General features: G+C 35.7%; 1 protein-coding gene across 1 annotated transcript in view; it reads right to left on the bottom strand.

Moving 5' to 3' along the window:
* The window catches only part of IL1RAPL1 (interleukin 1 receptor accessory protein like 1), a 1,237,397-nt gene that overhangs the window by 468,734 nt on the left and 754,380 nt on the right, over nucleotides 1-14,283 (bottom strand). The window contains exon 5 of the mRNA XM_041000130.1: nucleotides 11,091-11,244. Coding sequence (XP_040856064.1) covers nucleotides 11,091-11,244 — 154 coding nt within the window. The remainder of the gene's footprint in view (nucleotides 1-11,090; nucleotides 11,245-14,283) is intronic.

The raw sequence follows: 14,283 nt of genomic DNA on the forward strand, positions 1-14,283 counted from the left end.
GGCTTTGGTTTGGTATAACCCTTGCTTTTATGGACATTTGGGGAATCAAGCAGTGGATGGAAGACCTCTCTCTGTCTCTCCCTCTCTATCTGTAACTCTTTCAAGTAAATAAAATCTTTTAAAAATTTAAGAAGCAAATTTATAAACTATATTAGCACTTGTACATAGATGAATATACATATATGTATCTATGCATTTATATATGATCAGATCAAAGGATGAGCATGTACACATTAATTATCCCACTTATAGGCACTGAACATTTATTTAATAGACTGTAATACAAATGAGATATTTTGAAACTTCTCCACACATGTAAACCAGTACTTAGTGACTTAATTTGTCTGATTTTTAAAGTCTTGATTAATGGAAATAAAACAATATAGAGATTCACAGATCAGACTAAATGATGGTAGCCACTTCATTTGCAATGTTCCTTTGTAACACACACCTGAGCTAATTTACTCCTCACCACAGCACTACAAGTATTCACAGTTGCAATATTAAGATTACACTTATTGAAGCTAGGTGACACGTTCATGATTTTCTGGTGAAGGAATAGCAGCAGATCTACCAATGTACCTGAGTTCCTTGATCCCAGTCTTCCCTTATGTTTCTTAAAACTGAAATTACATTTCTGTGTCTAGAGAAGCACTGACCACTAGAAATGCGAAACAAATCACATACAAAACTTAAAATCTCCCATTGTTACATTTTTAAAGAGTGAAGAGAGGTATAATTAAGATTGTAATATATCTTTATTTATCAAAATAGTGCCATTTCAACATGTAATCCATGTAAAAATTATTTAAGAGATACTTTACTTTTTTCCATCAAATTAGGGCTTCAAAATCTATTGTGTTTAGTATTTTTTAACAATATATCTTATTCCAATCTAGGCAAGTTATAAGTGACAATAGGCCCATGTTTTTAGCAGCTTTGGAAAACACAGTTCTAGATACCTTGTTTCTCTGATTAATCAATGCTTCTATAAAAGAATATTTCTGGTTGTTCTTCCTTTCTCACAACTGAACTTGCTGGACTGAGCATAACAACCAGAAATCATGGCATACAAAAAAGAATAAAAGCAAGCTCACTGGAAATAACAATGATGGTCTGTATTTAAAATGCTAAATACATACTCACAATATATTTGGTAAATATAGATAGTGCCTATTAATCATTTTACATGCATGGTGCTTGTCATGTTTAGTAGTCTAAAAAAAAAATACAGCAGTGGATTCTCCAACAATATAGATATAGAGTTAATCAGTGGTTGGCCAGCTTGGAGGTATAGGAGCTCTAACAGCTGTGTTAGGAAGAACGCCTATTTGTGCTTGTTGTCAGAGCCAAGCAACTCATGCGAGCACACTGCTAGGTTTATTATTATAACGAATACATTCTCAGTACACTTGCGATCTATTGCTGTCAAACAAAACCTGCCAGAAAGTAAAGGCCAGCTCTTCCTGATGATCAGACAACAACACAACATCAAAAAGAAGGCCAGAAAATTCAATCAGCTCAACAAGTATTAAGTCTGGGGCAGGGACTCTTGCCGAATAAGTGTTGTTATTTTTCTTTAACATTTATGCACTTAGATTTTCCAAATGGCACCTCTATTTTTGGCCTTAGTTATTTTATAGCCTATATCTATGGATTTTGATAGCTAGCATTCTTAGAGAATACAGCTTTTTAAAACACTCTCTTGATCTAGTCTTTTATTTACAGAGATTGATAATAATGTATGATTTATCCATTTAAACTGTACAATCCAACTGTTGCTGGCATATTCACAAAATTGTGAACTCAATCCCAATGTCCTCCATGGGCAGTAGGAAACAAAGTACTTGAGCCCATTACCTGCTGCCACTGGCTTGAGCAGTGGCCTAGTTTTTAACCGTTCTTAATTCAGGGCCTTGGCTCCTTTCACGGTCCAGGCCAGTAAGGTTAGCACCCTCACCACTTTCTGTAGCAAGCTCTCATACTTTAGATCTCCATAAACCAACATTCATACTGCCCTGGGCCCAGCAACTAGGACTCAATGCACTTAAGCCCCAAAAAACTTATTCAAATGAGCCAATTTACAAGGAGCCCATAACACCTAATTAACCCTAGCCCATTGGCCTTAAACAAGCCAGCTCCTTAGCTCCTGTTATCCTGTCCTGGGGACAACCCTTGACATATCCCTATCTGACAGCCTTTTGTTCGTTGGAGTAACAACTTTTGGTCTTAGAAAACAAAACTCCTAGCCCATTTTATATTTTTCCTCCAGACATGTTCTCAGGGCCAACCATGTCCCTTTTGATCAGTCTTCAGTGTGGTTTGTTTCATGCATGGAAGTCTTATACAGTATGTGGTAAGGTTGTATTCCTCTGAAATTTTGCTCTACTGATCAGAGATATTACTAGACATGTTTCACTGTTGTGCTAGTTTTTTTTTTTTTTTAATGTAAGGGCTTTTTGTCTACACAAGTAACACAAATCCAAACATCCACTCTCAGAGGGCTATAGTTTAATAGGATCCTTTTTAAAAATGAGGAGCTCATATTGAGGCAGGTAAATTGGTTTATCTGTCCCCTGTAACATTGGTCACAATATTTCTAATTCATTTTTACAGTAGTCCCTGCAGAATTATGGCTTTATCCCGGATCTTTACTTCCAACTTCTTACATTTCAAGGTCCTACTCAAAGCTTCACTCCCCAAAGTAAGCATTAAAATCTCTTCTCTTGGTTACTGATGATGAAAATACCAACACTCTCCTGGTTTTCCCCACACCAGAGTGGCCTCAGAGTCAGGTTTTTTCCCTGCATATCTAATTTCATCCAGTATTTCTAGGTGTCGCAGGGAATAAGAATATCTAAATAATCACATATATACTGTTTTTTTTTTAATCCAAAGGTTTACATAAAGGGGAAATGAAAGAAAACAATTATTTTCAAGAAAAATTTATGGAATCCAGAAGAATATCAGGTATATGGCAAGCACTGCAAACCTTAGGGGCAAATGTATTGAAGTTACATAAACTAAATGATTATTAATAAACTTAAAACAGATTCAGGTACATAATAAACATGCGGTTGATGTTAATTATTCTGACTATTATTTATTATTGCTTCTACTAATGAAATCCCCTCCAGTATGTCTTATTTTCTCCATGAGCAGAAACGGCCCAGCCTAACCTTGCTATCGACAGGTTCTAAAATATATAAATATTCTGCTTAAGCACAAAACATTATGCTTTCTTAATTCAAAGCTATCAAGCCTTGACATTAAACACTTAACTCAACTTAGATACTTCTGGACAACCCATTCAATATACTGAGAGATTAAACAGTAAATTAAGATAATTAGTGTCAGTTATTCCAGGAGTGTGATCATTAGGGATTACTAACAAGGGAGAGTTTTTGCTCAAGGGACTGCATTCCAAATACATTAATGAAATTTATTAATCTGAGAGTTTCATTGTATTGATAAGCTTTATTCCCTTTGAAATAATTTAACGAATTTCTCCAGCCACAATATATGACAATTTTTTACTTATAAGAAACAATTAGAACTGTAATACCCTCCACTTTATCATAAACAATATACTGGAGGGTTGTTGATGGCATTGATCCAAAGGAGTTAGCAATCACAAAGTCAAGTCTAGAAAGATATGTCCCTGTTATCAATTTCATCAATTCTTGTTATGTTACCTTCAGTGAACTACATTTGAAACCATGAAGTAATCCGACAAAAAGGTTTTTTTTTTAAAGGGATGATAAAATATATCATTTAAAAAATGAAACAGAAAAAAATAGAAGCAATCACTCTACTCTTGGGCCAGACTACAACTACACCATTTAATTGCATCAGCTGCTGAAGAATTAAAGGTCTCAGTAAAATGTGTTTCAGTTGAACTTAAAAGATAAATCTTTCCCAGCAATCAGCAGAGCTAATATGAAAACTACAATGCCTCACTATTAATTATCCAGGGGAGTAAATCACAGACTGAAGTTCAAGGAATTAAATTTGATTCCTACATTTGTCAGTAGGATGCTGTGTGACCTTGATAAGCGCACTTAACCTTTCTCTGCCTCAGCTTCCTCATCCATAAAAGCAGGATGCAGATGTATCTTTTGAGAGCATCAATTCAGTCTATGGTTGATTGGAAAGCAGTTTAAATATACTGCTACATTAACTGTTAAAAATGTTATATCAAGTATAAAAATATACTAAAACTATTACATCCTTATAGCAATCACCTCATTTTACTGCTTTTTTTACAGTAAGATTTTCTTTATTTCCTAACTTTTCTTGCTGACTTTCACATTTAGTTGGGAAATTTTCTTTTTCTGACATAACAATTTCACAATCTACTCTGTTTTCATTACTTCACTCTATGATCCTACCCTGGAAATTAAAAGCCTTTCAACTGGTCTGGCTCATTTCCAAACTTTATGATGGAAACAGAGTTACTTTGGGTTAAGCCTTTTTTTTTTTTTAAGCAGAAATGGTTAGGCTATAAGAGGAAAGAGAATTAAACAAGGGCACATAGCATGTAATTTCATTTATAATCCTAAAAAATATATATACAGAATGCATATTTCATTTACTTTTCTTAGGACAAACAAACCTAAAAATAAAAGCATTTACCAATAGCTAATGTCTGAGTGTTTTTCTTTTTTTTTTCTTTTTTGGGCCTACATAATTTCTGTTTTAGAAAAACTTGGGGTGAATTCATCTATTTTGAAATAAAAAAATTTAATTATTAGAAGAGAAACAGAGAGAGAGAGAGAGAGAGAATTTTCTCAATGCAAGTTTACTTCTCACCTGGACAAAAGCCCTGGTCCAAGCCAGGAGCCAGGAATCATATCCTTTCCCACATGGGTGGAGCAGTTTAAGACGCTAGATTGCTGATGTCACAAGCAGAAGTTCAAGCTACTATGCTACAAAGCTGGTCCCACTAGGTCACCTATTGATCACATCTGGATGGGACATTTCTCCATTCTCACATTCTAAGAAATAATCTGACACAAGGCTAAGGGCTAATGTTAGGTGTGAGCTAGAGTTTACTACAAACAACCCTGGGATATGCCAATTTATATCAATACAAAATTGAATATTTTTACATTTACATAGAGTAACATCTGAAGTGCAGAAAGTTGCGACAAAACACCAAACAGAATTTCATGACTGTCAGATCACATTTCATTTGAGGACTCATGCAGCTTAGCAGTGGCAGGCATGTGTGGTCAGTGTTTCTCACAGTATCTCTCACTTTCTTGGGCACCTTCAGTTTCCTTTGGAGCACTACTCTCCATTCAGCCTGTTCGGTTGGGGGTGGGGCAGGGCTCAAAGGAGCTTACACATTAGCTAATAAATTTGAAAATATACACACTTTAATCAAGAAAATCTAACCTTAGATATAAATCTCACAGAAATGCCTGCTTACATGTTCCAGGAAAAATGTGAGGCAGTATTACTCACATTAATAAAACTTCAAAATATGCCCAAATATCTATTGTTATATTAGGAGTTTTAAATATAATGGGATGCTATAGCATTATAAAAATAGTTAATACATTGCTGATAAGTCAAATAGAAAGATGAAAATTTTAAAAAAATCTTTGGTGTAGGGACAGGCCTTGTGTCACAGCGGATTAAGCTGCTGTTTGGGACACCTGCATGCCATGTCAAAGAGTGTGGGACAAAGTACTATCCTCCTCCTCTGGATCCAAATTCCTGCTAGTGTGTCTGAGAAGCAGCACATGATGCCTCAACTACTTCAGTCCACAGAGTTGTTGGCACCTGGCTGTTGTATGACCTAGCTCTGACTGTCACAGACACTGGGGAATAAACCACTCGATGGAAGACCTCTCTCCTGCTCTCCCTCGGTTCCCCTCCCTTCCTCACTCCCTTCCTTCCTCTTTTTGTCAGTCTCTCACACACATTTTCTGCACCTGCCAAATGAATAATGAAAATTTATAGTATATTTTGAAGTTTTAAAAAGTCAGACAACAGAATATTCAACCATATGAGTCCAAATTTTCAAGAATAGAAAGATTGCTTAGGCATTTAGTGGTGTCCACAGTCTTCTATTGCTTGATCTTGATAAGCCTTGGTAAATATACTGTCTGTTTATATTTTCTACATGTTGTTGATTATATTTCATCACCACATTAAAAGAAATAAGGGAAGAAACGGGAGATGGATTGATCCTGAATTTCTTAGCAGGGAAAAACAACTGTACCCGTTTATGGTATATCTGAGGGGGAAAAACGCACAGAACTATGTAATACATTTCAGTACTTTATATATGGCCTTTTGCATATAACATTTTAACAATTATTTTAATCAAACCACGGATACCTCAAATAGAATTCTGTTTTATTAAGAGCAGCTAATCTCGTGAAATACAAAGAAGAAAACATATCTTGAAAGACTGGAATGGCACGTTAAAAATTAACATGAAGAATTTTTTAAAAAAAAATCTATGATTTGAAAGAGTAACACATACATACAAGATCTCCCAACCACTAGTTCATGTCCTAGATGGCCAAAACAGCCAGGGCTGGGCCAGGCTGAAGCCAGGAGCTAGATTTCAGAGCTACTTTGGCTATCACTGAATGTCTTCCAAGGAAATTAGCAGTAAGCCAGAATAATAGTGGTCCAGCACATACTCAAAGGTACTCAATGTGGACTGGGAGCATCCCAATTAGTGGTGTGACCCACAGCACCACAAATGCTGCAATATGAAATACTTTCATTTGAAAATTCTGCCATATATTTGCACCTAAACGCCCAATGACAGGTAGGCATCTGATATAAAACAAAGGAAGGCGAAGATTTTTAACTTAAAGCTGAATATAAATCATTAACATAACATAGGAAAGAAAGAGGCAGGTTTAATATTGATAGTAATAATCATAAAAGTAGAACATGAGATCTGGAGGAAGCCAGCCTGTCCTCCACTATTTAAGTGTCAATAGTATTATTTTGATTATTGGAAAGAAATTTAATGTAACCAATTTAAACTGCAGTGTGTTAAGGATATTTAATTAATTAATTAAAGAATGCACACTGTTACATGAGTGACAATATAGGTCAGACATTACCTGAAATTCCTCTTAGAGTCGAATGCCCAAAACTTAAAACCACTTGTCACCCTTAGTTTCACTTTTTAATGTAAATATCTTGAAAATTATCAGTCTGAAGCTATGGTAAGAAAAACAAAGTAACAAAAGTTTTTTCTTGTGAATTAAGGTTTTAGGGCAAACAGCTACCATCAGATTTGCAGAATAATCCTATCCAGAGAGCTGTAGCTGTGGCTGCGGACTTGGAACAGAAGCCACAGAACTACAGACTCACTGATGCTGGAATCATCAGACGGGGAATTTAAAATACCTACATTTAATGTGTTTAATGCCTTGTAGATGAAAGTAGTGAACATGAAAGAACAGATGTGTAATGTTAGTAGAGAGACTGCAATTCTAAAAGGAACCAAAATGCAGAAGCACAGAAGGCCTTTGATAGGCACATCATTACACTGGACCCAAAGTATCAAGGATCTTAAAAACAGGGCTATAGAAACTTTACCAACTGAAATGCAAAGAGACAAAGAGTTGACAAAAAAACAGAATTAAATATGCAAGAACTGGGTAATAATTTCAAAAGGCATAATACACAGATCATTTGAATACCAGAAGTAGAAAAAAGAACAGCTCACAGTAAATATTTGAAATAATAATGGCCACAGAAGTTCCAAAATGGAGGACAAACTCCAAAAGAGGAAACTCAGAAAAGCGCAACCAGCCCGGCGCGGTGGCGCCTTGCACGCCCGGGATCCCATATGGGCGCTGGTTGTAACCCCAGCAGCCCTGCTTCCCTTCCAGCTCCCTGCCTGTGGCCTGGGAAGGCAGTCAAGGACGGCCCAAAGCTTTGGGACATGTGGGAGACCCAGAAGAGGCTCCTGGCTTCGGACCGGCATAGTATCAGCCGTTGCACTCACTTGGGGAGTGAATCATTGGACGGAAGATCTTCCTCTCTGTCTCTCCTCTCTGTATATCCGCCTTTCCAATAAGAAAATAATAAAAATAAATCTTTAAAAAAAAATAGAAAAGAAAAGCGCAACCAGAAGAAACAGTCTGCTTACTCATACCTAGGTTACCACGCTCCGACCATAGAGAACAAACAGGTAAGCAGAAACCCTTGAAAGAATATAAGAAAAATCTTTCCACTGAGAGAAAAGAAAAAGACCAGACCTGGTGTGTACTTCACATTAAAAAAACATGTGCAATGAAAGAATAGAGTAAAATACTGAAAATGGTTTAAAAAAATCTAGAATTATCTATCCAGCAGAATTATCTTTCAGAGGGAAAGAGAATGGTTTTCTCTGACTAAAACCAAGCAATAGAGCACCACTAGACCTTCATCGTAAGAAATGTGAAAGGAAGCTTTTCAGGAAGAGAGGAAATATACAGGATAGAAACTTGGATCTACATAAGGAAGAATCTACGAAAAGAAGCAAATTGATGGTAAAATAAAACCTTTATTCTTCATATTTAATTTGATCTGAAAGATAACTGATTAAAAAGGAATAGTAACAATATATTATTGAATAATTACAGCATATGCATAACTGGCATGAATGACAGCATCCTAAGGGACAGGACAAGAATATACTCTAAGATGATACCTGAACCATAAGCTTATTCAGAAAAGTCTTATTCACATATAGGATTATTTCTTTCTTACTTATGAATAAATATTCTAATGAACTTCAAAATACTATTTATTATAAGCTAAAGCAGCTCCACTAAATGATAACATGCTTTGCACAATGATTACAGCAAGCTAAAGAACAGTGATTCATCATCATCATCCAGGAAATGTTCATTTTCGCTGCTTTACTAAGGGATACACTTTGGTTTCAAGAAATTGTTCTTCAATTTGGCTAGAGTCAAATATGCCCAAGTGTCACATAATTTAAAGCAAGGTTATAATAATACATCTTCTTAAGAGACATGCTGTTAACGGTCAAAACACATTTTAACGCATGTTGATATTTTTAGGGCTTGAAGCTCTCCAACTAACCCACAATTACACACACAAGGAAACTTAGAAAAATTCATGAAGAAATGGAAATAAGCAATGTTTGTTTTCATACAAAGACATTCATAATCAAGTACTGCTTTATAATTTGTACAAATCAATGTTATGGGTCAGAATACTTAAAATACAAGTATTCATGATAATCAGGTGAATGAAAACTTTTATTTTAATTTCCTCTTAGGTATCAAAATTAAAATATTTCTCATTTTCATATGAAGTAAAGAAAATATTTTGGACTTGGTTTAGGAATAATATCCCTGGAAAGCAGTTAGGAGAAATGAGTTCTACCCATACACTTGAGTCTACAAAGATAACCTTGTATAAGTTGTGTTACCATTTGAGACCCAGGGTCCAAGGTCCAATTTCCATGAGATTGTGTTCCAACTGTTTCCTAATAACAGTGGTTTAGAATCCTGGTATTTATGTAAGGGAGAAAGATGTGTTTGTCAAATATTCTGCACTCTGAAGAATATGTATGTTATTGTCAATGTCTACTGCTTAGAAACACTACTTCAGTACAGACTGAAAGCAAAGCAACACTAAGAGACAAAAAACATTATACTATTGCATATAGGGTCAGTGAAAACTTTGTATAAAATACATGGAGGTAAAGTGATAGCATTGATTTTGAGTTTTCTATACTGAGGTCTAGTACACATAGCAAAAATGAAAACCAAAATATGAGGAATACTTACCATACCTACATAATATAAGCAAACAATTGAATTTTTATTCACTACAAAGTCTTTCTTGTATTTGTACGCATCAGATGTTTGGTAGGTCTTACATATTTGTTAAAGGCAACACCAAAGAACATCTTATTTAACTAACTACAACTTCCTCCTATCAGTATAATTACTATTCTACCTGATGAATTCGATGAAATTAATTAGCGTTTTTAGAAGGAGATGCAATTTCAAGATTTATAAGAAATCGCATTATTATAATATATAAAAGACCACTACAAAACCCTTTTTCATACTGTGGGACTATTTTGAATGCACCAATAAAAGGTAAAATTATTTTAATTTAAAATCATTGATGTTTTTACACTTTTTCTATATGCTTCACAAATACAATCATATTAAAAAGCCACCAAGATGACACTTTCAACAAGAATATGTGATGTCCTTATCATCCTAGTGCTGCTGCTACTGCCCCTCCCCTTTTTCTCATGCAGCCACTTTTAGAGAAGTATCCTTTAAACTTATAATTGATCTATATACAATTTTCTACATAATGGAAAAATGTTGCACATTGGGGTATAATTATGCCCTTTGCAGACCGATTTCACACACATTACCTTACCTCATTTGATCTTTGCAAAACCGTAGCAAATAACCAAGGTACATTTAATCATAACCCATTTTTCTACATAAAGAAGCTAATATTTTGAAGCTATAACGGTTCAGTTGAGGTCATGTGACTAGTGGGTCATAGATTCAGGATCATGAGCAGTGCTTCGAACAATGTTCTCCTATCCTTTCACCTTAACAAGCAGATACGGGAATGACTCTAAGCGTCACATCTCTTCTCATTGTTCTATGACTCTACTCAAAATCACATTATTTTTAACTTCATGAGAAAACATATATCAGATTCACAAGTGCTAAGTGACTAAAAAGGAAAAGAGAATTCTCTCATTTGAAGCAGAACAGATTTCATATACTCTCTACTGTAGAAAATATTTCCAAAATTGATATAACTGCAAACATAGGCATAATTCCCTGAAATTGTAAACTCATTATTCACAGACTTTCACAAGCTTACATTTGTATAATTTCCTAAACAGATTCTTTTTAACTTTTCGAATATATTTCAGCACAACATGATTTCAGAGCAATGATGAATTAATTTCACCTATAGGAATCCACTTAGCAAAGGATTAATAAGAACTCCTTTCAATGGACAGATTTTAAAAATCAATATGCAGCACAAAAAAAAACTTAAAATGATACTTTCACTGCTTGGAAATAAATATTGCTGATTGTGATTACCTGTAACAGTCAGTTCAGTAGTTCTTCTCACAACGAAGCCTCCATACTTTAATTCACAGGTGTAATTTCCAATGTCATCTTCCCTGACTTCTCTTATAAGCAAGGTGTCTCTTTTGAATACAATACTTGGTCTCCATGTTTTTGTCCTGCATTCCTAAATTTAGGACAGAAAATTTTGATAATGCATATAGTATTTCAAAACTAGAGAAAAGAGTACTTTAAACAACTAAACCAAAGGCTTCTCAGGTTCTTAAAGAAATTAAAGAGCTCTAAATTAATGCTTAAGAATTTCATTCCTTCTCCAAATCTCTGCTCATTTTGAAAGGAATATTTCCAAAAAAAAAAGCTATTTCATAAATGTCTAAAATTATCCTTTCTCTATCAGAGAAGTACTGATTTATTTGATAGGATTTTGAAAGTTGTAAGATAGGATTTTGGAAGCAAATACTTCAAAGTTGATGCTCACAAAATTAACTGCTGATGTTAACATAAAACACAAAACAGCTACTATGATGGAAATCAGAAAATTATCTGAAGAGAGGATGCTTTTAACAGACCTTCACTATTTAAAAATATTTAATGTTGCATTTTGTTTAAAAAATTAAATCTTTTAATAGCATGTATATTCTCTGATCCATGGAAGCTCTTTCAGGTCCCTTATGTTCGTCATTGTTGATAGACTTACCAAATTATACTCTCTGAATTAAGCTTGGATTATAATGACATTGGCTTGGGAGATTTCTGTTTTTGCCAAACAGAAGTCCATTCCTCCAGCCAGATTTAAAATCAAGGGAATGAGAATAAAATAGCTTTAAACCCTTTGACACTTTTCAGAGGTAATATTTCTAAAAAGAAATATGCTGCCAAATCAAATTTTTTCAGTCCATTATTTCATATGGCTCAATGAATGCCTTTGTATAATTGGAAGGCAATTATCCAGTTATACCAGACTCAAAGATCAAATTCATATGCTCGTATTAGGTGTACAAATTATCTACAAAAAGTGTGCATTGAAGGTACAGAAACCATTCTTACTTATATTACTCTACTTTTGAAACAACCTTTCACAGCTCAACCATTTGGATTACAGAGACTAAGGTTTAACTGTGGAAAATAATCTGAAATATAAAATGTCAAAGACTTACATATTTATTTGAAAGTTAGAGACATAGGAGGAGGGCAAAGGAGAGAGAGACAGAGACAGAGAGAGACAGACAGACAGAGAGACTGACCTTTAATCTACTAGTTCACTCCCCAAATAGCTGCCAAAACCAGGTCTGGGCCAAGTTGAAACCAGGAACCCAGAAGTCCTTCTGGGTCTCTCACGTGGGTGCAGGGGCATGCATACTTGGGGTTTCTTCTGCTACTTTGCAGACGAATTAGCAGAGAACGGGATGGGAAACTTAAATTCCAAGTAGGCTGCCTTTCCACCCACCACTCCACTAGCGATGGTCTTTACAGCTTGAGGTCATAATGACTATGATGATACAAGCACGACTAAACAATCATGTGTGATCCCAGTCATTTCTTAAGACTGAGTATGTCTGAGTGCATGTGTCATCTTTCATCTTTCAATACATTTGGAGATTCTCTTTGCAAAATGGGAGAAAAGACACACGACTCTTAAAGTTACCTTATTAGTTTATACATAAAATTTGCATATCTAGAGGCTGAATGTCCACATATGAATACTAGAAAACTATTGGCTTTTGGAGACATTCAATCAAATTCCCCTAACACCACTTCCCCTTGAAGCAATCATTGGGCCTTATTCAGAATCTGTTCGTGAAAGGTAGGCAAATCACAGTGCAACAGACATGAAAAATAGCCAAGCAATTTTTTAAAAGGAAAACTGAGATTGTCCCCACAAGAACAGAAACAGAAACCAGCAGGGCTAATATCTCAGCGCTGTTTAACTCAGTCTGGGACAGAAAACCAAGAGACAAGTTATAAACCTTTTAACAGTTTTTCCAGATGCTCTGAATCCTGTTTATTAGCAAGAATTCATCAAAGAGGAGCAGTCCTAATTTGTAGTAAAACCCTATTAAGGTGTTGAAAATTTGTTTCTTACTTCATTCCTAATAGCAGTTGATTTCATGAGCAATCAGCCTTGACAGCTCATGTTCTGTATACTGACATTTCTGACCCTAGCTACTAAAAATTTGGACAAAGCCATTGTTTACCAGGAATCTCTGAAATGGACAAAATATTCCAGAAAAGAAGTTATAGCCTCTATAGTCTCCATACTCCATATTTAGGATGTTCAATCATAAGTTCTTTTGACACAATCAATAAGCATGAAAGCACATTCACATTTGGAATTTTCATGAATGCCAATGGTGTCGTGGGGAAAAACAGGGGTGGGGTTATTCCTCCAAAGGTAAAAGTTTTGTTTCATTTTTTTTCCAATTTTTATTACATTTTTGACAATCTTTACATAGATAATTAGGGTAAAAAGATTCAAGCGCTACAAGAAAGTGGGTAAGACTATTATTTCCATAGTATTTCCTTCATGTATCTGAGGTAAAGGGGGATATTGAGGGAGAAGCCCCATCCAGTCTCCCACCCACCCCAGGCCCCAGTTGTGGGGCATGCTCCGAGGTTCTTGCTCAAGTAGTTTGATAGTTCCATGGCCTCTTCTGGGCTGTTTCATATCGTGCTTCTTGCGCTTACCTGCCGGGTCTGTGTCCTGCTAGAGGAGTTGTCCAGGCTCCTCCATCAGGAGCTCTCCCAATGCCAGATTTTGTGCATACCACGGGGTCCATGAGCCAGCCCTACTCAGTTCACCTCCTATCCTAGCAAGAACAGTGGTTTTTCTGAAGAAAGTTACTCTAGGGACCGACATGGTGACTCAGCAAGCTAATCCTCAACCTTGCAAGTGCCAGGATGTCATTTGGGCATGAATTCAAGACCTGGCTATTCCACTTCCCATGCAGCTCTTTGCTTGTGGCCTGGGAAAGCAGTGAAGAATGATCCAAGTCCTTGGCACCCTGTACCTGTGTGGGAGACCTGGAAGAGGTTCTTTGATCATGGCTTCAGGTAGGCTCAGCTCCAGCCATTGTGGCCATTTGGAGAGCGAACCAGCGGATGGAAGATTTATTTCTCTCTCTCTGTGTCTCCTTCTCTTTTTAAATCTATCTTTCAAATAAAAGCACAAATTTATAAGAAAAAAGCCACTCTCTAATATTATTTT

This window comes from Ochotona curzoniae, unplaced genomic scaffold (genome assembly GCF_017591425.1).
Source record: "Ochotona curzoniae isolate NIBS_2020 unplaced genomic scaffold, NIBS_Ocur_1.0 contig_1274, whole genome shotgun sequence".
Classification (NCBI taxonomy): Eukaryota; Metazoa; Chordata; class Mammalia; order Lagomorpha; family Ochotonidae; genus Ochotona; species Ochotona curzoniae.